This window comes from Entelurus aequoreus, linkage group LG20, assembly GCF_033978785.1.
Source record: "Entelurus aequoreus isolate RoL-2023_Sb linkage group LG20, RoL_Eaeq_v1.1, whole genome shotgun sequence".
Taxonomy (NCBI): domain Eukaryota; kingdom Metazoa; phylum Chordata; class Actinopteri; order Syngnathiformes; family Syngnathidae; genus Entelurus; species Entelurus aequoreus.
This window is the reverse complement of record NC_084750.1, coordinates 44,295,127-44,320,126: the sequence shown is the minus strand read 5'-3', so window position 1 is coordinate 44,320,126 and position 25,000 is coordinate 44,295,127. Positions and strand designations below refer to the sequence as shown.

General features: G+C 38.1%; 1 protein-coding gene across 7 annotated transcripts in view; it reads left to right on the top strand.

Annotated features, from left to right (window-relative positions):
- The window catches only part of zbtb8b (zinc finger and BTB domain containing 8B), a 60,859-nt gene extending 45,642 nt beyond the window's left edge, over positions 1-15,217 (top strand). For all 7 annotated transcript variants that reach the window (XM_062030136.1, XM_062030135.1, XM_062030132.1 and 4 more), the window contains 3 exons: positions 6,378-7,218; positions 7,289-7,467; positions 14,435-15,217. In XM_062030136.1, coding sequence (XP_061886120.1) covers positions 6,378-7,218; positions 7,289-7,467; positions 14,435-14,773 — 1,359 coding nt within the window. In that variant the 3' untranslated portion in view covers positions 14,774-15,217. The remainder of the gene's footprint in view (positions 1-6,377; positions 7,219-7,288; positions 7,468-14,434) is intronic.
- Positions 15,218-25,000: the final 9,783 nt, after the last annotated feature.

Below are 25,000 nucleotides of genomic sequence, written 5' to 3'. Positions count from 1 at the left end.
GAAGAAGTCAGGAACTAAAGTCAGAAGTTTCTTAAGTGCAAAAATGACATTTGCACTTTAATTTTATAGACAGTTTATCAAAGAAACATATATACCGTAAATTCTGGACTATAACCCGCTCTTTTTTCCATGCGCTTTGAACCCTGCGGTTTATAAAACGGTGCGGCTAAATTAAGTATTTTTCTTCACTGACAGCCATAATGCAAAGTTTTTTTGTTGTTGTTTTTTTTAAACAAGCAAAGACACTAAATATTAGATATAATAATTAGGGATGTCCGATAATGGCTTTTTGCCGATATCCGATATTCCGATATTGTCCAACTCTTTAATTACCGATACCGATATCAACCGATACCGATACTGATATATACAGTTGTGGAATTAACACATTATTATGCCTAATTTGGACAACCAGGTATGGTGAAGATAAGGTCCTTTTTTTTTTTTAAATTAATAAAATAAAATAAGATAAATAAATTAAAAACATTTTCTTGAATAAAAAAGAAAGTAAAACAATATAAAATCAGTTACATAGAAACTAGTAATTAATGAAAATTAGTAATATTAAGTGTTAAAGGTTAGTACTATTAGTGGACCAGCAGCACGCACAATCATGTGTGCTTACGGACTGTATCCCTTGCAGACTGTATTGATATATATTGATATATAATGTAGGAACCACAATATTAATAACAGAAGGAAACAACCCTTTTGTGTGAATGAGTGTAAATGGGGGAGGGAGGTTTTTTGGGTTGGTGCACTAATTGTAAGTGTATCTTGTGTTTTTTATGTTGATTTAATTTTTAAAATTTTTTAAAAAAAAAAACCCGATACCGATAATAAAAAAACCGATACCGATAATTTCCGATATTACATTTTAAAGCATTTATCGGCCGATAATATCGGCCGGCCGATATTATCGGACATCTCTAATAATAATAAATAAATATAATAAATAAAAATTGTTTGTGCTATGGCACCATCTTTTGGACCAGTTTGCCCACTGCAGATGCTGCAGTGCTGCATTGCTCTTCTGTTTAGACTAAGCTTTCAACCAGAAGTAGAAGTGCTGTCCATAGCGTTTTTACTCGTATGGATTCTTCATTCATCACTCCAAGCAACATTTGTAAGTTTTACAATATATCTAAAACAATTCATGCTTACCAATCGGTCCCATGTGTGATGTCCATAGCGTTTTTACTCGTATGGATTCTTCATTCATCACTCCAAGCAATGTTTTTAAGTTTTACAATATAACTAAAACAATTCATACTTACTAATCCGTCCCATGTGTGATGTCTCTAGGAGTGTTTTCGTGCATATTTGTACGTGCTATTGTAATGTAATGAAGCTAGCGTCGTTAGCATTAGCTAATATGCCAACGCGTTTACAAGTGTCTTTGTTAGTGTTAAATGGCATTCTTTTTGTATTGTTTCGGTTTTGTAAATTCACCAAAACGTCACAATGTCTATTTAGCTGATTAGAGAGCTAGCTTCCGCAGCTAGTGGGTCCATGACGATGACTTCTGTTTTGTTTGATCAGCCGTTTTACTGCTGTGTCACAGACACAGTTTGGAAACAATTAAGGTATGTAAATAAAGATATACAAAAAATGTTTGTATAAATAACTCATTTCACAACATATATCTGTGCGGCTAAAGTATATTTTTTTCTTCTAAAATTTATTGGGTGCGGCTTATATACCAGTGTGATCTATAGTCCGGAAAATACGGTATTATTATTAATTTAGTAAGAATGTATTTATTTTAGCTCTGCGTAATTGTATGCACATTTATTTTATGTCACTTTTTATGAGTCCCTTCTTTTGCAGGATATTTAGTATAATGTTGTTGTTTTTTTATAATCAGCCTGACCTAAACCTTGATAATAATCTTAGTGATTAACATGTGCTCTCATTTCATTTGACAAGGTTTATCCTGTTAAACTGTAAGTAGTAGGACTGTGAATCTTCGGGCACGACACGATTTGATTCAATTCAAAACGATTCTCGATTCAAAAGCTCTACTTTTTTAAAAACATTGGGTGCCAGTTTTATGATTAACTACATTCCCCCATGAAATAAACACACCGCTCTATTACATTTCTATATTACTTGAAAGAAAACTGGTTTCGTAAAATTCTACCCAAACATTTAATAAAGTCAAACACAAATCAGGCAACAGGAGAAGTATCCCACACTTCTTGTTCTTGAAGTAAATCTATACAGCAGATATAATCATCAACATCAGGAGTGTCAAACTTGTTTTCATTGAGGGCCACATCGCAGTTATGTCGGCCCTCAGCCCACTTGTAAATGTATGTTTTGTTTTTTTAAAGTAAGGATTCGGCTCATGATATTGCATTATTGCCTAAGCATTTGATATTTTGCTTTTTTTACGTTCGCCTAAAAAAAACAAAATAGATTTTAGTGTAAAAAAATAACTTGCTCAGTTGCAGTGTTTTTTTACGGAAGAAATGGAATGGAAAAACAGTACCACTCTTTTACAGTAAAATCTAGAGTTGTTGATTTTATAGTGTATTACTGTAAACACAAACAGTACCAAAGTTGTTTTTTTGTAAAAAAACAACAACTGGCAGCTAAGTTGCTAGAATTTTACCGTAAAGTCTGTCATTTTTACAGTGCACAATTTGATAACTTGCTATGAAATCATAAGTCAAGCTGATATTCAAGTACTTATTTTTATTTTAAAAAATGTAACATTTTGTTGCATAATTAGACAATATTATATTCTAAAAGATATGGATATACAGATAAGCATGCAGTTCATGTATTTTTTTATGTCAAAATTAAAAGAACAATTATTTTGTAAGAAAATATTCTTTACTAAATTATATTATTACCATTTCGCGGGCAATATAAAATGATGCGGCGGGCCAGATCTGGCCCCCGGGCCTTGAGTTTGACACCTGTGATCTCCATCAACAATATGATTTACCTGAGTGCCTGCACAGGACAGATTTGAGATTTTTTGGAATCGATTTAGAATCGTTACAAATAAGAATTGCGATTCATTGGAAAATCGATGATTTTTGACACCCCAAGTAAGTAGCTTCGATATAATTACTGAATACAATTTAAATGAAGAGAAACTGGAAAAATTCCAGGAATTCCGTAATACCATTTCTCAATTCAACATGTTACTACTTAAGTTAAAGTTAAAGTTAAAGTACCAATGATTGTCACACACACACACTAGGTGTGGTGAAATTTATCCTCTGCATTTGACCCATCCCCTTGATCACCCCCTGGGAGGTAAGGGGAGCAGTGGGCAGCAGCGGTGCCGCGCCCGGGAATCATTTTTGGTGATTTAACCCCCAAATCCAACCCTTGTTGCTGAGTGCCAAGCAGGGAAGTAATGGGTCCCATTTTTATAGTCTTTGGTATGACTCGGCCGGGGTTTGAACTCACAACCTACCGATCTCAGGGCGGACACTCTAACCACTAGGCCACTGAGTACTTCAACATTTCTCCACCGATTTGAAAAATGTCAACATCATTTCAACTCATTCAGACCATTCAAGTTTTTTACCATTTTCCAAAAAATTCCCGCTTTCCCCAAAATTCCCCAATTTTTGGGAAATTCCCATTGAAATGAATGGGACATTCTTCAAACTTCCACATTTCCCGCACATTCTTTGACCCATTCAAACCATTCCACCTTCAACACATTCCACCATTCTGGAAATTCAAACTACTCTTTTTCCAAGTTCAAAAAAATTCCAGATTTTCCAGAAATTCCCTAATACCATTTACTACTTCAACATTTCTTGCCCGATTTAAACAATTCTAACACCAACCAATTCAGGTAATTCATGCTCTTAATCATTTTTTAAAAATCCCGCTTTTCCCAAAATTCCCAAATTTCCAGGAAGTTCTCATTGATATGAATGGGACATTCTTTTAAGTTGCACAATTCCCACATTTTTCAACCTATTCAAACCATTCCAACATTAACACATTCCACTCATCCTGGACATTCAAGCTAACACTTTCCCAAGTTCCAAACCAAATTCACGTTTTCCTGGAAATTCCAAACCTTCAACATTTAAACCATTCCAACATTCAAACCATTTCAATAAAACCTTCAAACCATTTCTACATTCATTTTACATTCCATTAGCATTTCAGTTCAGCGTCAGCTCTTCAACATTCAAAGCATTCCAACATTCAAACTATTCTTACATTCATACTACATTCTGTCATACTGGCGCTGACGAAACGCGGGGCCACCATCTTGGAGTGGTGATCCGCTCCACTCAGTGCAATTCTTTTGGCAGGAGCAATGAACTGTCAGCGCATTTAATTCATCTTACCTCACTGAATACCACTGATTTTCACGCGCTTTTTTGTCATACGTGTAACTATGATAAAGGACACATGTTTTATTATTCATAGTTTGCTTAACAGTAATAGAATATTCTTATATGCTATAAATGACCAGACGTCCCAGATCAAAACTGGGAATATAATCCCAGAGAAGGGGGAACAAATGGTCAACTATTTTTAAGTTGAAGAAACAATATGATTAGGTTATATATACATGCGTATATCCTACATAAACAATGTATGAATACATTAGATATTTATATATCTTATAGACTGTATCTCCGTTGCTGCAGCAGCAGAGTTTATTCTGTCTTGACACTTTGTATTGATATTTTCTATTGCATTCTTCCCTTAAATGATCATGTTTACAGTGATTGTTTTATATGTATTTTTGATGTATGTCGCTTTGGATAAACGCGTCTGCCAAATACTTCAACATAAACATATAAAAACTCCTGAAAGTCTGTATATCAGCTAAAACCACCAATCTGTTTCACTGGATTCAGAATAAAACCAAATTCTGTCTTACCCAACAATGTTAGTATTTGAATATTGTTACTTGAAGACTTATTCCTGGTTACAATTATACTGTTAAGAAAGTATTGTCTTATACTTTGCCTAAAATGAGAATGCATCATAATCCGTGCCGGCTGGTGAATTTTGTTTTAGGTGGGTCTGAAAGTTTGTAAAGCAAACCCCTGTAGGGGGGGTCATCCTCCCCCAGAAGATTTCTTTGTGATTTTCACATACAAATGAAGCATTCTGGTGCATTCTAACAAAATAATGAAGACAAAATAGAACATTTCATAGGTTTGCAGAGAACTACCGTATTTTTCGGAGTATAAGTCGCTCCGGAGTATAAGTCGCACCGGCCGAAAATGCATAATAAAGAAGGAAAAAAACATATAAGTCGCACTGGAGTATAAGTCGCATTTTTTGGGGGTAAATGTATTTGATAAAAGGAAACACCAAGAATAGACATTTGAAAGGCAATTTAAAATAAATAAAGAATAGTGAACAACAGGCTGAATAAGTGTACGTTATATGAGGCATAAATAACCAACTGGTATGTTAACGTAACATATTATGGTAAGAGTCATTCAAATAACTATAACATATAGAACATGCTATACGTTTACCAAACAATCTGTCACTCCTAATCGCTAAATCCCATGAAATCTTATACGTCTAGTCTCTTACGTGAATGAGATAAATAATATTATTTGATATTTTACGCTAATGTGTTAATCATTTCACACATAATAATAATAATAATAATGGATTAGATTTATATAGCACTTTTCTAGACACTCAAAGCGCTTCACAGAGAAGTGAGAACCCATTATTCATTCACACCTGGTGGTGGTAAGCTACTTTCGTAGCCACAGCTGCCCTGGGGTGGACTGACGGAAGCGTGGCTGCCAGTTTGCGCCTACGGCCCCTCCGACCACCACCTGTCATTCATCATTCATTCACCAGTGTGAGCGGCACCGTGGGGCAAGGGTGAAGTGAAGTGTCCTGCCCAAGGACACAACGGAAGCGATTTGGATGGTAAGAGGCAGGGAGCAAACCTGCAACCCTCAGGTTTCTGGCACGGCCGCTCTACCCACTACGCCATGCCGCCCCATAAGTCGCTCCTGAGTATTAGTCGCACCCCCGGCCAAACTATGAAAAAAACTGCGACTTATAGTCCGAAAAATACGGTATATACAATATGCACACTGAAGCTTGGCATCTTTGTTTTTTCTCCCTGTCAAATGTCAGTTTAGGCTGACACCACTTCAAGATGGTGGCCAAATTTCTCGCGTCACAACAGCCAATGCTGCGTCTACTTATAAGATGTCTATGCTGTCAGCATTTCACTTCAGCATTGAAGCATTCACACACAATTCCTTCAGGAATTGCCTCTTCTAGTTACTGAATACAATTAAAATCAAGAGTGAGATTACTAATCCAGTGTTGATATCTGAGTGGAAAAGGTTCGAACCCCTGGGCTTGGACAAGAAAGCTGATTGTCTGTCATGTTTCAGGACAGCGGACAGCGCCACAGCACGGCGTCATTAGACATCGTCACGGCCGACGCCTTCTCCATCATCTTAGACTTCCTCTACTCGGGCCGCCTCAGCCTGAGCAGCAGCAACGTCATCGAGGTGATGTCAGCGGCCAGCTACTTGCAGATGACCGACCTGGTCAACCTCTGCAAAGGCTACATCCGCTCGTCTTTGGAAATTTGCAACAAAGGCAAAGAGACCAAAGCGGAGGTGGAGAATGCGGAAGAGGAAGGAAGGTACAGACTGGCGGACAGCGGCACTCCTGCTGTGACAAACCTCAGCAGCGGCGGGACTGCGAACTCTCGCTCGCAGGGTACGGAAGCACATGGAGCGTCGATAAACTCCACTCAAAGACCTTTGTCCACCCACGAGGACACCCCTGCCGGCCCAAGCAAAGACTACCATTCTAGGGAGGAAAGACCAAAAGCGCACCTGGATCACGCGAACCACTCCTCCTCTTCATGTTCTGCTTTGACGCCAGAGTTAGTGCACCCCAAGATAGAGTACGACCCCGATGAGGAGCTTTTAGAGTCCCCCGACAGTAAAGACCTGGCTTCATATCCTGGACCATCGCTTCCTCACCAAAGCAAAGAAGTTCCCCCAAGCACCAGCTTCTCCACTGAGCGCTCCTTCACAGGCTCCTCCCTGAGCGGCAGGCAGCCCATGGAGGTGCAGGTCAAAGGGGAAGGCTCTAAGCTGGAGCGAGGTGGTCCGCGACTTTCCCAAGGAGCACGGGGAGCTTCCAGAATGGAGGACGGTTTAGGTTTTGTTGGCTCATCCGTGATGGAGATCCAGTCCGATTGGCTCGGGGAGGACACGGGTATGGCGCACGACGTCGGCGTGATTTTTGCAAACCGGATTTGAACCGCTTCTCTTCTCTTTTCCCGCAGGAGACAACCTGCTGGTGCCGGTCAAACTCCACAAGTGCCCGTTCTGTCCGTACACGGCCAAGCAGAAAGGTATCATGAAGAGACACATTCGCTGCCACACGGGCGAGAGACCCTTCCCTTGTCCCATGTGTGGCAAGAGGTTCACCAGGCAGGAGCACCTTCGCACCCACGCCGTCAGCGTAAGAAAACACCTTACTTGCCTCAGGACTAGGGTTGTACAATATACCGGCACTAGTATAGTACCGCGATACCAATGAATCGGAGGTAAATAAAAGCGATATTTTAAAAATTCCGATAAAGTATATTTGCGGCCTAGGAGTGTTACCATTAAAGGGTGTTTTGCATCGTAAAATCTCATCTCGTAGACTCCACTTTGAGGAAGATATTGCAGCCACTGCAGTTGCCGTGATGTCAATAGAACAGTGTTTTTCAACCACTGTGCTGCGGCACACTTGTGTGCCGTGAGATACAGCCTGGTGTGCCGTGGAAGATTATCTAATTTCACCTACTTGGGTTATAAATATTTTTTGCAAACCAGTAATTATAGTCTGCAAATGATGTGTTGTTGTTGAGTGTCGGGGCTGTCTAGAGCTCGGCAGAGTAACCGTGTAATACTCTTCCATATCAGTAGGTGGCAGCCGGTAGCTAATTGCTTTGTAGATGTGGGAAACAGCGGGGTGCAGGTAAAAAATGTCTAATGCTTAAACCAAACATAAACAAAAGGTGAGTGTCCCTAAGAAAAGGCATTGAAGCTTAGGGAAGGCTATGCAGAACAAAACTAAAACTGAACTGGCTACAAAGTAAACAAAAACAGAATGCTGGACGACAGCAAAGACTTACTGTGGAGCAAAGACGGCGTCCACAAAGTACATCCGAACATGACATGACAATCAACAATGTCCCCACAAAGAAGGATAAAAACAACTGAAATATTCTCGATTGCTAAAACTAAGTAGATGCGGGAAATATCGCTCAAAGGAAGACATGAAACTGCTACAGGAAAATACCAAAAAAAGAGAAAAAGCCACCAAAATAGGAGCGCAAGACAAGAAGTAAAACACTACACTCAGGAAAACAGCAAAAAACTCAAAATAAGTCATGGTTTGATGTTATAGGTGGTGACAGTACACCTACTTTGAGACAAAAGCTAAATTGATGCATGGTTTGGTTATGCTTTAAATTCATATCCAACAATTGCGACAACGACTTTTTACTGTCAACTGAGTTTCGTTTTTTTAATGATTTCTGCAGGTGGTGTGCCTCCGGATTTTTTCACAGCAAAAAAATGTGCCTTGGCTCAAAAATGGTTGAAAAACACTGCAATAGAAGACGAAGGCAGCGGGTGATTGCTCAAAGGCAACTGACATTTCACACTTGTTCCGGCTTGCGGGTCTCTCCAAGATTTTGCGAAAAACTTCAATATCGAAACGTCTCAAAAAACATCTGAGAGCGGAAAAATGAGAGGTTTTTCAAAATGTGTGTTTCCATTACCAGTTTCTTATTGCAACATTTAGGTTTTGCGCATTTTCCGTAGTAATGGAAACACAGCTAATAGTGCAAAATAACTAACTATTAAAAACTACTATTGGTTCTGTTTGAAACGTTTGCCCTTGAAGCCTGCCTCTGTCCAGGGACCTTTTTCCTGAGTTTGTAAACAATTACAAAAATGTCAAAAAAAATATATTGATATAATCAGCGTACCGGTAGTATTGATAACTTAGACTTAGACTTAGACAAACTTTAATGATCCACAAGGGAAATTGTTCAACACAGTAGCTCAGTTACAATGATGGAAAGTGTAAGGATGGAAAGGACAATGCAGGTATAAATAGACTAAAAAAGCTATAAAAAAAAAAAAATCTAACATATATACGAATATATACCTAATATGTGTACAGAATAATTTATATACAGATATATTATGTCTATAACATATATACAATATAAACCAATGACCATGTACAATATTACAGTATATATGACAGCAGCAGCATAAAATAGAGAGTAGGTCCAGCAGGAAATAGAAAATAGACATTATAAACATTATAAATAAAGAGAAGTAACTAACATGTCAGGTAATAGGCAGATGTCATCTATTGCTGTATGGCGAGTGATTATACAGCTGGATGGAGTACGGAATGAAGGAGTTCTTGAATCGCACAGTGCGGGAAGGAAGTTGAAGGAGCCTGTTGGAGTATGAGCTCCGCTGTCCCTTAATTGTCAGGTGGAGTGGATGTGCAGGATTGTCCATGATGGCCAGCAGTCTGTCCAGTGACCTCCTATTGTACATACTGATACTATACGTGTTATTGTTACTGTTGAGATTTGTATTAATCAGCTGACCCCTGTTTACATTCAAGAGCTCTAGTTTAGCGGTGAGCATGGCTTCTTGTATCCTCCTAAGGTGTGTAGTAGTGTACACCGCCACTGAAAGGTATTTCCATAGTTTTTCTAAATAAAGGGGTCCACAACAAAGTCGTCATTGGCTTTATTAGAACAGAAAGTTTTATGATACATTAAACATTGTTTCTAATTGCAATCAAATAACAATTTAGTCCTTAAATAAAATAGTGAACATACAAGACAACTTGTCTTTTAGTAGTAAGTAAACAAACAAAGACTCCTAATTAGTCTGCTGACGTATGCAGTAACATATTGTGTCATTTATACACTTATTATTTTGTACACATTATAAAGGACAAGCTGTAAAAATTGATTATTCATCTACTTGTTCATTTACTGTTAATATCTGCTTACTTTCTGTTTTAACATGTTCTAGTATCTAGTTGGAAAGTAATATTTATTTTGTTATTTAGATACTTTACATATGTTTTGAGTGATATTACAAATTTGAGTATGGATCTGATACCAAGTAGTTAGAGGATCATACATTGGTCATATTTAAAGTTCTCTTGTGTCCAGGGACGTATTTACTGACTTTATAAACAATAAAAAAAATTACAAGATATTAAAACATATTGACATAAACATTGTAGTATGGACTATATACGACTCTTGTACTTGGTATTGTTTCAGTCAATTTTTTTTTATAGATCCACCCATTTGTTTACATTCAGGACTGCTAGCTTGCTGTTAGCGGTGAGCTATTGTATCCTCCTACGGTGTGTAGCTATTCCTCGTCCTGCAGGGATGACACTTGTAAAAAACAGAGTTTGTCGCCATGGACGTGAAAATTAGTCATTTAGCTGAAACACTGTGGAGGGACGTTAGCGGCTATCTACTTAGTTAGCAAGCGTCCGTTCTCTTGTCAGTGTTAAATTTGCCGGGCATCGACATGCATCATCACAATATAATAATTGTATTAAAAACTATTTTCAGACAGATTTATATCGCCTAACCCAACATTTTTAAAGGCCTACTGAAATGAATTTTTTTTATTTAAACGGGGATAGCAGATCTATTCTATGTGTCATACTTGATCATTTCGCGATATTGCCATATTTTTGCTGAAAGGATTTAGTATAGAACAACGACGATAAAGATTGCAACTTTTGGTATCTGATAAAAAAAAGGCTTGCACCTACCGGAAGTAGCGTGACGTAGTCAGTTGAACATATACGCAAAGTTCCCTATTGTTTACAATGATGGCCGCATGAAGTGAGAGAGATTCGGACCGAGAAAGCGACAATTTCCCCATTAATTTGAGCGAGGATGAAAGATTTGTGGATGAGTAAAGTGCAAGTGAAGGACTAGTGGGGAGTTGAAGCTATTCAGATAGGGAAGATGCTGTGAGAGCCGGGGGTGACCTGATATTCAGCTGGGAATGACTACAACAGTAAATAAACACAAGACATATATATACTCTATTAGCCACAACACAACCAGGCTTATATTTAATATGCCACAAATTAATCCTGCATAAAAACACCTGCGTGTTTGTTATGCTAGCTCCTAGCTCCTCTGCTAGCTCCTAGCTCCATAGAACACGCCAATACAATTCAAACACCTGATCAACACACACAATCACTCAGCCCAAAAGACCGTTTACCTAACCCAAGGTTCATAAAGCTTATATATTTTTAAAAAGTTACGTACGTGACGCGCACATACGGTCAAGTTATCGAATGTTTAGCAGCCAAGGCTGCATACTCACGGTACCTGATATTCAGCTGGGAATGACTACAACAGTAAATAAACACAAGACATATATATACTCTATTAGCCACAACACAACCAGGCTTATATTTAATATGCCACAAATTAATCCTGCATAATAACACCTGCGTGTTTGTTATGCTAGCTCCTAGCTCCTCTGCTAGCTCCTAGCTCCATAGAACACGCCAATACAATTCAAACACCCGATCAACACACACAATCACTCAGCCCAAAAGACCGTTCACCTAACCCAAGGTTCATAAAGCTTATATATTTTTAAAAAGTTACGTACGTGACGCGCACTTACGGTACGGTACGTGTTATGCTAGCTCCTAGCTCCTCTGCTAGCTCCTAGCTCCATAGAACACGCCAATACAATTCAAACACATGATCAACACACACAATCACTCAGCCCAAAAGACCGTTCACCTAACCCAAGGTTCATAAAGCTTATATATTTTAAAAAAGTTACGTACATACGCAAAAAAAAGCCAAAGCTGCATACTCACAGTAGCACGTCTGCGTCTTTGTCATCCAAATCAAAGTAATCCTGGTAAGAGTCTGTGTTGTCCCAGTTCTCTACAGGCGTCTGTGTATCCAAATCAAAAGTCCTCCTGGTTAGAGTCTCTGTTATCCGAGTTCTTCCATCTTGACTGCATCTTTCGGGAATGTAAACAAAGAAGCGCCGGCTGTGTACTGTTGTGGCTGACTACGTTCGAAAAATACGTCCATTTCGCACCGACAACTTTCTTCTTTGCTTGCTTGGCTTCCTTCTCCATAATGCAATGAACATGATTGAAACAGATTCACGAACACAGATGTCCAGAATACTGTGGAATTATGAAATGAAAACAGAGCGTTTTCGTATCGGCTTCAATGTGGAAGGCATACCCGTGTTCGTCGGGCTACGTCACGCGCATACGTCATCCTCAGAGGCGTTTCGAACCGGAAGTTTAGCGGCAAATTTAAAATGTCACTTTATAAGTTAACCCGGCCGTATTGGCATGTGTTATAATGTTAAGATTTCATCATTGATATATAAACTATCAGACTGCGTGGTCGGTAGTAGTGGGTTTCAGTAGGCCTTTAAGGCTCTGCATGCAGACCTGCACTTCAGTGTTGGAGCTCCAGCTTCATCGTTAGTTTTGTGGCCAAAATACGTTCACTCTCCCTCTTCTGTCTCTATACTGTTTCTGCTTGTGAGTGTAAGTGGGTAGTGGAGCATGTTTAGCAATTCATCGTCCTCCAGTGATAATGCTACTTATATTTATTAAAAATAAAAACATACTGTATTTGCCGCCATTGGGGCGAGGATTCGTGACTCGCTCTTTTGGAGGATGTTAGCGGTAGCGTGGAACCTAAATTGCATTGAGGACGCAACTGTTTGGTTGTCGCAGAATGTGTCAACTTTCAGTATCACGATATGACGCACTAGTAGGGCTGGGCGATACGGCCTTTTATTAATATGTGGACATTTTTAGGCCATGTCACAATACACCATATATATATGTGGATATTTTGCCTTAGCCTTGAATGAACACTTGATGCATATAATCACAGCAGTATGATGATTCTATGTGTCTACATGAAAACATTCTTCTTCATACTGCATTAATATATGCTACTTTTAAACTTTCATGCAGAGAGAGAAATCACAACTAAAAGTGTATTTATGAAACAGTTATTAAGCAGTGGCACAAACATTCATGTCATTTCAAAACAGAAAGTGCAAGATTGTCAGAGACATTTTAAAACAAGCTATGAGTGCACTTTTGTGCATAATGTCACTAAGATGACATATCAAAACAACACTCAATTAAAGTGCACTTTTTGTACAGAACGCCACTACAATAGTTTAAAACAAATAAAGTGCACTTTTGTGCATGATGTCACACAAGATATGTCAAATAAAAATGAGCTGCATAATAGGAAATCAAATAGTGTATGTCCTTCACTATGTGGTAGGTTCCTGCGGACGTTAGCTCCTTCTGTTGTTGACTATTTGTTTCATACGGTGTTGATGTGGAAATGGCTGTTGGGCATTTTGTGGGTGTGGCACCGGCCGGAGATGTTGACATGCGGAGTTTCAAGCACTCTTCATTCTCTAGCGGGTGACAATATAGTAGTGCTGCTACTTTTTGTAGCAAAGCGTTTGCCGCATACTTGACATATTACGGTTGTCTGTTCAACATCTTCCCGCTTGAAGCCAAACCACCGCCAGATGATGGACCCCCTGCTGTTTTTCCTGGGAATTAATTCTTATTCCTCCATTTGTTACCAGATTCGCAGCTTCTTTCTCTCGTATTACCACTCGCACCACTCCGCTAGCATCAAAGCTAATGTTACCCTTGCCGCTATGTTTTTGGAGGTGGGAGGAACCTGGAGGGAACCCACGCAGTTCCGGGGAGAACATGCAAACTCCACACAGAAAGATCCCGAGCCCAGGATTGAACTCAGGACTACTCGGGACCTTCGTATTGTGAGGCACATGCACTAACCCCTGTGCCACCGTGCTGTTGTCTGTTCAACATCTTCCCGCTTGAAGCCAAACCACTGCCAGACGATGGACCCCCTGCTGTTTTTCTTGGGAATTAATTCTTCTTCCTTCATTTTTTACCAGATTCTCACCTTCTTTCTCTCGTATTACCACTCGCACCGCACCGCTAGCACCACCTGCCACAGCTAACCTTACCCATGACGTTGCACGCGCGACAGTATGTGACGTATGTAAGAAGGTGCGCTTGTTTTATGTCTCTGTGAGAAGGAGAGACAAGAAAGAGTGATAAAAGCCTGTAGTGTAATGCCTGCAGCTAAAAGCAACTGCGTGAGAACGTATACTCCAATATCACCATATAGTCATTTTCTATATCGCACAGAGACAAACCCGCGATATATCGAGTACTGTATATTCCATATATCGCCCAGCCCTACGCACTATATATTAAAATCTCTATCGTCAGCCAAATGTATATTATTTATACAGTCTGCGTCACGCGACCTCACTAATGCTTCACTTTAATCCCCCATCAGGTGCACAGGCACGACCTACCTGTGTCGTGCAAGAGCTGCCGGCGCGTCTTCACCGGCTCCACCGTCTCCCCCGGCCTGAGACGCTACGGCATCTGCGACAGCTGCAACTGCGTGACCACCACGCACACCGACTCCACGTCGGCCCACGCTGCCGGCCTGGCCGAGCCCATGGAGCGCGGCGACGGCGGCACCGACTGGTCCAGTTTCATGGACGACGTGGACGAGGTAGAGGTGGGCCGGGTGGAGGACTTGGTGGAGAAACAGATGCTGGAAAAGCACCTTGGTGCCTGCAACAACGTAGGTCACATACTGAAGTCCGAAGGGAACTTTTATGATTAATGGTTGAACTTCATTCATTCTTATATTTACATATATATATAAACATACAGCTTTGTGTCTCTTTGACATAATATCCATTTTTGAGCGGTGCAGAGTGTGGGTACCTCTGCCTCAGTCAAGAGATTCCATCGGAAAATTTGTGTGTGGAGTTTGCATGTTCTCCCTCTGAAAAAACATGCCAATTAGAGACTCCTAATTGTCCATAGTCTGAACGTGACGTGTTCAGTACAAGTCTGTGACCTTCATTTTCTATTTCATTTACATAATATAACTAAGTCCCTCACTGGCAAACCTTGTATTAACTATAATGGGTGACATGCTCTCGTGACACAAGCGTCGTGGGTTCGATTCCCGTCTAGTCCATGGATTATTTATTTGATTTTTAAATTGATTTAATAGTGATACGTGATGAAAATAAATAAATAAATCATTATTTTTACCCGTTTTCTTGGAAAATTTACCATATTTTGAAATGCAAATGACAGATATGCAAAATGGATGGATGATTCGAGTGGTTGGACTCCAATAATACGACCTTTTAAATTGTATATGTTTAGATATTAAACCAGGGGTGTCAAACTCATTTTAAATCGAGGCCACATGGAGAAAAATCTACTCCCAAGTGGGCCAGACTGGTAAGATCACGGCACGATAACTTAAAAATAAAGACAACTTCAGATTGTTTTTGTTGTTTAAAAATAAAACAAACACTTTCTGAAATTGTACAAATCATAATGTTGTTGTTTTTTTATTTTTGTTTACAATTACCTGTTGCGGTTAATAGTATACATACTTTGTTTGTCGTTATTTATATTTTCTGAATAAGTTATGTGTTAATGTTCATCAGTCAACTCATTGGTGTTAATTTTCAATCTATCAAGATAAAAAAAATGATATCAAAATCAAGTTACAATATGTTATTTATGTAGTTTGATCATTTTCCTCGACTGATGTACTAACATCATGTGGTTTATTTTGTACATATGTAGCATCATCTACAAAGATACCAAGAAATGTTATTGCGACATCCAGTGGACACATTTAGAACAGCTGTTTCTTTCATTCAAAAATTTCTGGTTAATTTTTATACTTCGCAAACTCATCCCGCGGGCCGGATGAAACCTGTTCGCGGGCCGTACGTTTGACACCCCTGATGTACATAATATAACTGAGCAAACCCTGTATTAACTATAATTGGTGACATGCTCTCACGACACAAGCGTCGTGGGTTCGATTCCCGTCTAGTCCATGGATTATTTATTTGATTTTTAAATTGATTTAATAGTGATATGTGATGAAAATAAATAAATAAATCATTATTTTTACCCGTTTTCTTGGCAAATTTACCATACTTTGAAATGCAAATGACAGGTTTGCAAAATGGATGAATGATTCGAGTGGTTGGACTCCAATAATACGACCTTTTAAATTGTATATGTTTAGATATTAAAGCAGGGGTGTCAAACTCATTTTAGATCGGGGCCCACATGGAGAAAAATCTACTCCCAAGTGGGCCGGACTGGTAAAATCACGGCACAATAACTTAAAAATAAAGACATTTTCAGACAGTTGTTTAAAAATAGAACAAGCACATTCTGAAATTATACAAATCATAATGTTGTCATTTTTTTTACAATTACCTGTTACAGTTAATAGTATACATACTTTGTTTGTCGTTAATTATATTTTCTGAATAAATTATGTGATAATGTTCATCAGTCAACTCATTGGTGTTAATTTTCAATCTATTAAGATAAAAAAAATGATATCAAAATCAAAGTACAGTATGTTATTTATGTAGTTTGACTGATGTACTAACATCATGTGGTTTATTTTGTACATTTGTAGCATCATCTACAAAGATACAATGAATTGCTATTGCGACATCCTGTGGACACATTTAGAACAGCAGTTTCTTTCCTTCAAAAATTTCTGGTTAATTTTTATACTTAGCAAACTCATCCCGCGGGCCGGATGAAACCTGTTCGCGGGCCGTACGTTTGACACCCCTGATGTACATAATATAACTGAGTCCCTCACTGGCAAACCCTGTATTAACTATAATTGGTGACATGCTCTTGTGACACAAGCGTCGTGGGTTCGATTCCCGTCTAGTCCATGGATTATTTATTAGATTTTTACATTTATTCAATAGTGATATGTGATGAAAATGTTAAAATATATAATTTTCACCAATTTCCTTGGCAAATTTACCATATTTTGAAATGCAAATGACAGGTATGCAAAATGGATGATTCAAGTGTTTGGACTCCAATAAATTATTTATTGATTTGAATTAGGACAATGCATATTCATCAACATACAGCGACAATGTAAATATGCCGGAGTTAGCACAATAGCTCATTTTCATGCGGTGTCCTAAGGCAGGTTAATACAGTAAACATTCAACAGGTCATGATACAAAAGAATACATACTGTAAATCACAAGACATTACAAGCATACCATAAGCACAGAACATGGACAAAAAATAAAACAAACATAAAAAGCAAGTGAATGATCTAATTGTGCGTGCATGTCTGATTAGTTTTCAACCAGTGTTTCAGTGCAGTTTGAAATGTTAAATAGGTGTCACAGTTTCTGATATGGACTGGCAGCCTGTATGCCTCTGATAGACCCAACATTTGGCCAAATTTAGTCCTGCATCTTTTTACCTTGCAATCCCCTCTGGTCACTGCTCTGGGGCCGTACTTATCAAGCTTCTTAGAGTGCCATTTTACACTTATGTCCTGAGAATTTGCGAAATTTAGTCCTACTCTCAAACTTAAGAATAAAAGCTTTTTATCAACGTTCTTAAGTCTAAGAATCACTCCTACTCTCCACGATATTTAAGAGACCTTCAGAGGTGTCTTAAGTGGTTAGGAGTTGCCAGCAGGGGATGGCACTGAGGCGAGAGAGACGTGCGCGAACGTTCAGGGAACGGAACAATGTTTTTTTTGTTTTTATGACGAGCAGCTGATCAAACGGTATCGTTTAGACAGAGCGGATATTATTTTTGTCACAGATTTAATACTTTTCGATTCCTTGTTGATTTCTGCATGTGTCTGCAGTGGGCTAGTATATATAGAGCCACCCACACCACTTTCAAATTAGTTGCCTAATTAATGAATTGGAAAGAAAATGTTATGACAGTAGCGTATGTGTGTGGCCGTGAGGTGAGTGATGTCAGTGAGTGTGTGGGCGAGAGAAGAGAGGGAGCGGTAGCGTGAGTGCCGGCGGGGACTAGTTTGTTTTGTATTATTTTGTAGTTTATTGTCAAAATATACACTCCCATTGTCCACTTAAATATTTCCAAGATATTTCTTTATTCTTAGACAACGGATTCCCTTCCGTGATTGGTCATTTCTATGGACACAGAAATGACGTCACCTAAAATTGCGTTTACGGCACATAGTAATGTCGTAATTCAGCTCTGAGTGTGACACTTAAGATTCAGTCCTACACTTCGCTGAAAGTGTGAGTAAGACGCTTGATAACTAACTTTTAAGTGCAGCTTTCAGCGAAGAATTTATTTACTCTTAAGTCAACTCTTAGCAGACTTCTTAGGAGTAATTCTAAGAAGCTTGATAAGTACGGCCCCAGGTCTTTACTTGAATGCTATTGTTTTTATTAATACTATCTATCAAGGGAGGCGCAGCAAGTTTATTTAGAACTCTAAAGATGATGCAAACATCCATGAATATCTGATAATTATCTAAATCCAAAATATTATACTTACTTAAAATGTTACAATAATGATATTTTAGAGGCTTTTTGTCTAGAATTGTTAGTGTTCTTTTGAAGACAGACTTTAAGATATTCTCTGAGGTGTGGGTCCAAGTTGTATAGCAGTAGTTTAAGTGGCTGAATATCATGGCGTGCATATATACCTCTGTAGTGAGAGAAGGTCTAATGTGTTTAAAATTGGACAGATTAAACTTAATTATATGTTTCATTTTATTAACATGCTGCTTGAAATTTTAATTTAGTACGACCTTTTAAATTTGATATGTTTATGCAGCTGATATAGGCTCCGGCACCCCCCGCCACCCCGAAAGGGACAAGCGGTAGAAAATGGATGGATGGATGTTTAGATATTAAACCAAATGTGTTGATGCCAAATTGCTGCAGGCTGAAATTGAAGAAAAGGGAAGCGGCGACACCTACTGGCCACTTCTGTTACTTATAGTTGCACTGATGATAGAAAGGGACAAACTAAAGTTATTTATATTATTTCCCTCATTAAAAGAAATAATAATAATGTATATTATAAGATAAGTGTTGAAATGTTCTCTTTTATCCGGTTGATTAACACAGTGTTTTTCAACCACTGTGTGCCGTGAGATTATATAATTTCACCTAATTGGGTTAAAAATATTTTTTGCAAACCAGTAATTATAATCCGTAAATAATGTGCCGTTGTTGGTTGTCTACTCGGCAGAGTAACTGTAATATTCTTTCTTATCAGTAGGTGGCAGCAGGTAGCTAATTGCTTTGTAGATGTCGGGAACAACGCGATGGTTTGTCGTGATCACAATATGCAGACGACAGCGGGAGGCAGTGTGCAGGTAAAAAGGTATCTAATGCTTAAACCAAAAATAAACAAAAGGTGAGTGCCCCTTAGAAAAGGCATTGAAGCTTAGGGAAGGATATGCAGGAAGAAACTAAAACTGAACTGGCTGCAAAGTAAACAAAAACAGAATGCTGGACAACAGCAAAGACTTACACGTGTGGAGCACGTCCACAAAATACATTCGAATATGACATGACAATCAACAATACCCACACAAAGAAGGATAAAACTTAACTTAAATAGTCTTGATTGCTAAAAACCAAACAGGTGCGGGGAATAGCGGTCAAAGAAGACATGAAACTGCTACAGGAAAACACCAACAAAACAGGAAAAGCCTACAAAATAGTGCAAGACAAGAAGTAAAACACTACACACAGGAAAACAGCAAACAACTCAAAATAAGTCATGGTGTGATGTGACAGGTGGTGACAGTACTTTGAGACAAGAGCTATAGTTATGGATGCTTGGTGATGGTTTAAATGACTTTTTACTGTCAGTATCGGCTGCTGAGTTTAATTGTTTTATGTTTTCTGCTGGTGGTGTACCTCCGGATTTTTTTCAATGAGAAAAATGTGTCTTAGCTCCAAAAAGGTTGAAAAACACTGGATTAATATGTCACCAACTGGTGTTAGGCTGCTCGTCACAAAGCTGCCTGAGGAGGGCGATCGTGAGCCAAATGTCGCAAACAACCACAGAAGAAGAGCTGAAGAAAAGATGCCTAAATTTTTTTTATTTATTTTATAAACCTTTATTTATAAACTGCAACATTTACAAACAATCGATAAATAATAATATTAAAAAATAAGTCCAAAAACAATACAAGGGGGTTGTAATCTCAATAAAGTAACTAAAATAGAATGCAATATATATATATATATATATATATATATAGTATATATATATATATATATATATAGTATATATATATATAGTATATACACTACCATTCAAAAGTTTGGGGTCACATTGAAATGTCCTTATTTTTGAAGAAAAAGCACTGTACTTTTCAATGAAGATAACTTTAAACTAGTCTTAACTTTAAAGAAATACACTCTATACATTGCTAATGTGGTAAATGACTATTCTAGCTGCAAATGTCTGGTTTTTGCTGCAATATCTACATAGGTGTATAGAGGCCCATTTCCAGCAACTATCACTCCAGTGTTCTAATGGTACAATGTGTTTGCTCATTGGCTCAGAAGGCTAATTGATGATTAGAAAACTCTTGTGCAATCATTTTCACACATCTGAAAACAGTTTAGCTCGTTACAGAAGCTACAAAACTGACCTTCCTTTGAGCAGATTGAGTTTCTGGAGCATCACATTTGTGGGGTCAATCAAACGCTCAAAATGGCCAGAAAAAGAGAACTTTCATCTGAAACTCGACAGTCTATTCTTGTTCTTAGAAATGAAGGCTATTCCACAAAATTGTTTGGGTGACCCCAAACTTTTGAACGGTAGTGTATATTTAAAATATATATATATATATATATATATATATATATATATATATATATATATATATATATATATATATATATATATATATATATATTAAAATGTATATATATTTTAATATATTTAATATATATATATAACTATATTATATATATATATATTTATATATATATATATATATATATATATATATATATATATATATATATATATATATATATATATATATATATATATATATATTAAATATATATATATTAAATATATATTAAATATATATTAACCTCTTAAGGCCCAAGCTGTTTGTTTACATGCTTTTTTTATTTCTCTTTGCTATTTGGGCTTGTTGGACCCTAATTAGAATAACAACTAAGAATAATCTTTTTATATGATGTACTTAGTCCATAAGTAACAAACGTGTACTTCATGTTTAGTGACGTGCTAATTCTTATTTTTTACACATTTTTTTCTCTCCAAAATTCCATTGTATGTTATACTCTTCTGACACCACCAGGTGGCAGTATAAGTGTCCACATAAGCACATAAGACCCCAATTCAGTAGTGTACACAATTTTGGAAATAAGAGCTAAAAGGTGCTGTCCACACATGTGAGTATGTATATTGGAATTATTTACTGTACTTGTGTGAGCCTACGGTCGGGTGTTGAGAAACTTACATTTATGAATATAAAACTTAGCCAATAGTATAATGAGGTTGCAAAGGTAAAATGCCTTATCAAATTTGTTTTTTCATACGAAAAGCTGCCAGATGAGGGCGACAGTGAGCCAAATGTGGCCAAGAAGCACAGAAGAAGAGCTTGGTGACAGCAGCCATTGTTTAAAGGTAGACTTGCTGCTATAAAAACAACAAAGTCACACCGAGCAGGTTGGATTCATTTGTCCGGCTCCCCTGTCGGCAACATGGGCAAGTGTCGGGACTTGACCGAGTTCGAACGGGGCCTGATAGTCGGAGCACGGAGCGCCGGCTGCAGCATCTCGGAAACGGTCAACCGGCTGGGCTTCTCCAAGACGGCGGTGTCCCGGATCTACCGCGAGTGGTGCGGCAAGAAGAAGACCCGCAGCACGCGGGGCACCGGCGGCAGGAAACGCCTCGTCGACGAGATGGGAGAGCGGCGCATGGAGCGGGTGGTGGAGGCCAACAGCCGCGCCACCGTGACGGAGATCCAGAACCTTTACAACTGCAGCGCCGAGACGCCCATCTCGCTCAAAACCACCCAGCGGGCCTTGAAGCGGCTGGGCTACAGTCGCCGGGCGCCCCGCAAGGACCCGGGGGTCCGGAGCACGCAGCCCGGCCTCGGTGACAAACCCTCGCCGAAAGAACAGAAGCAAACATCCGCCGATTTAAGCAAAACCGAACAGGACATCAACCGCAAAATCCAGGCGATGTTTCACCAAGATGGCGCCCCCACGGGTTCTAACCAGACTGTGCCCGGGATTGGTGCACCTCTGCCGGCGTCCCATTGTTGGTGAGGGCAGCCTCGCCTGGAGCCTTCAAGACCAACAGTGCCAACTTTTTACTCTTCTGCACTCTCTACCTTCTCTATAGTTGCAAGCACTTTGCTGAAAGCACATGTTGTCAGGTACTGCTTTCAGCACCTGTTATTCTTTCACTTTCACTTTGAAGGAACACCATCCCCATAAATACCCTACCATATGAAAAAAAAGTACTGTAATTTGGTACACTGTGAAAAAAAAATCTGATTTTACGGTAAAAAAAAGTAAAGAAAAAAAAAAAGCTCAATTGTACTTTAAAGACAAAAGTTGTACCGTTTTTTCCTACTTGCAGTAATGCACTGTAAAAACGACCATAGTTTAACAGAAAAAAAACAAAAAACATCTCATTTATTAGAACATTTCTGTAAAAATACAAGTGGTGTTTTCCCCCTTTACAGTAATGCTCTGTAAAAAAAACAACAAAAAAAACACCATAGATTTTATTGGGGAAAAAAAAGAATTTTACTGTAAAATTAAGTGGTATTGTTTTTACCCTTTACAGGAATGCACTGTAAAAACAACCATAGATTTTACGGTAGAAAAAAAGGCATCTCGTTTATTATAACATTTCTGTAAAAATACAAGTGTTTTTTGTTCTCCCCTTTACAGTAATGCTCTGTCAAAAAAAAAACACCATATATTTTATTGGACAAAAAAAAAGGAATCATTTATTATAATTTTACTGTAAAAATAAGTGGTATTGTTTTTACCCTTTACAGGAATGCACTGTAAAAACAACCATAGATTTTACGGTACAAAACATGGCATCTTGTGTAATAGAATTTTACAGGTATAATAAAAGTGGTACAGTTTTTTTCCATTTACAGTAATGCCCTGTAAAAACAACCATAAGTTTTACGGTACAAAAATGGCATCTTATTTTATACAATTTTACTGTTAAAATAAAAGTGGTACCGTTTTTCCATTTACAGTAATGCACTGTAAATAAATACTGTATTTTCCAGCTGTTCTGTTGCCAAAATTTCACCATAGAATATTTAAATTTACAGTAATTTACTGTAAAAAATAAAAGTTTTTATGGTGAAATACTGTTTTTTTGTTTTTTTACTGTAAAATCATTTTTTTCTCTACAGTGTACAGTTCAAATATATTACAATCTATAGTACTACATTGTACCTTCTTTGTGTATGGATTTACTTGTAAATAGTATTCTTTCAAATAACGTAATGAAAGTCACACAGGTCTTAAAGTTTGCATGTCAAGTATTGTCATTCACGGCAATTTTCTGTGAAATGTTTGTCCCTGCAAAATTTTTAAATATTTGTCACTGTACATTAAATGTTTTACTAATTTATTCAACCCTTAAGTTTGTAAGTTTCCTATGGATCTGAATATAGCACCACCCCTCTTTTTCATGGTAGTAGTTCTGAAGACAGTTTATTTTTCGACGTAAATGCGTTTTATATTCGCTTCAGTATGCGTTTAAAGATCCTGGAAGCATATTAGGAAAAGACGCTGCATATTTGTTTGCATTGACATGTTAAGTTGTTTTATGTTTACATATTTAATATAAGCTGAGAGTTGACATATGAGTTTAATTGGTTCTGTGACACAGGTCGTAGCGCAAAAAAGGTCGCCTGTTGAAATCAATTTAATTGTTGCCTGTCCCACAAAACAGCACAATTACAACATTTAACACAACTTTTAAAAAGAAAACTTTAATAATGAATATTGTATAAAACAATACAATAGAATATAGTACAAACAACTACAGTAGTTTTATGACGTAATGTCCAGCATTTACTTTGGAGAGTGGACTTCTATGGCATCTCCTTTCAGCTGCTTCTCTGTCAAACACATCATCAGCAGCTTCTTCATATTTTCATGGTTAAATGTCCGCCATTTAGATATCACTCTCACGTCCTTGGCTGGCGTCGACTCATTCTGCTTCAGAGTGATGCAGACTAGCTGTGCTGCACACACAGGGTCATAGTTTGATGATTTCTGTCTTTAATTCAATGCGTATATTCTTTGTTTCTATGGCTGGAAAATCATCTTGAGCTGTAAGCCAATCTATTAAATAAGACCGGATGGTTTGGTCGGATCTTACGAGGTTCACTGAGATTTTCTATGCTAACTAAAGGTGGGGATGCTTGTGAGTCAAATGTTTGCTTGCAACTTAGAGCACTAAGACAGTGGCGGATTGATACTGAAATATTGGTACCGCCGATAGCAGATTTATGTTCTATCGATTCCCTAAATCAAAATATCGATACTTTTGATACTCTACGTCGTGAAAAAGTATATATATATATATATATATATATATATATATATATATATATATATATATATATATATATATATATATATATATATATATGTGTGTGTATGTATGTATATATATATACATATATGTATATGTATGTCAATCAATCAATGTTTATTTATATAGCCCTAAATCACAAGTGTCTCAAAGGGCTGTACAAGCCACAACGACATCCTCGGTACAGAGCCCACATACGGGCAAGGAAAAACTCACCCCAGTGGGACGTCGGTGAATGACTATGAGAAACCTTGGAGAGGACCGCATATGTGGGTAACCCCCCCTCTAGGGGAGACCGAAAGCAACGGATGTCGAGTGGGTCTGACATAACATTGTGAAAGTCCAGTCCACAGTGGATCCAACACATCAGCGAGAGTCCAGTCCACAGCGGGGCCAA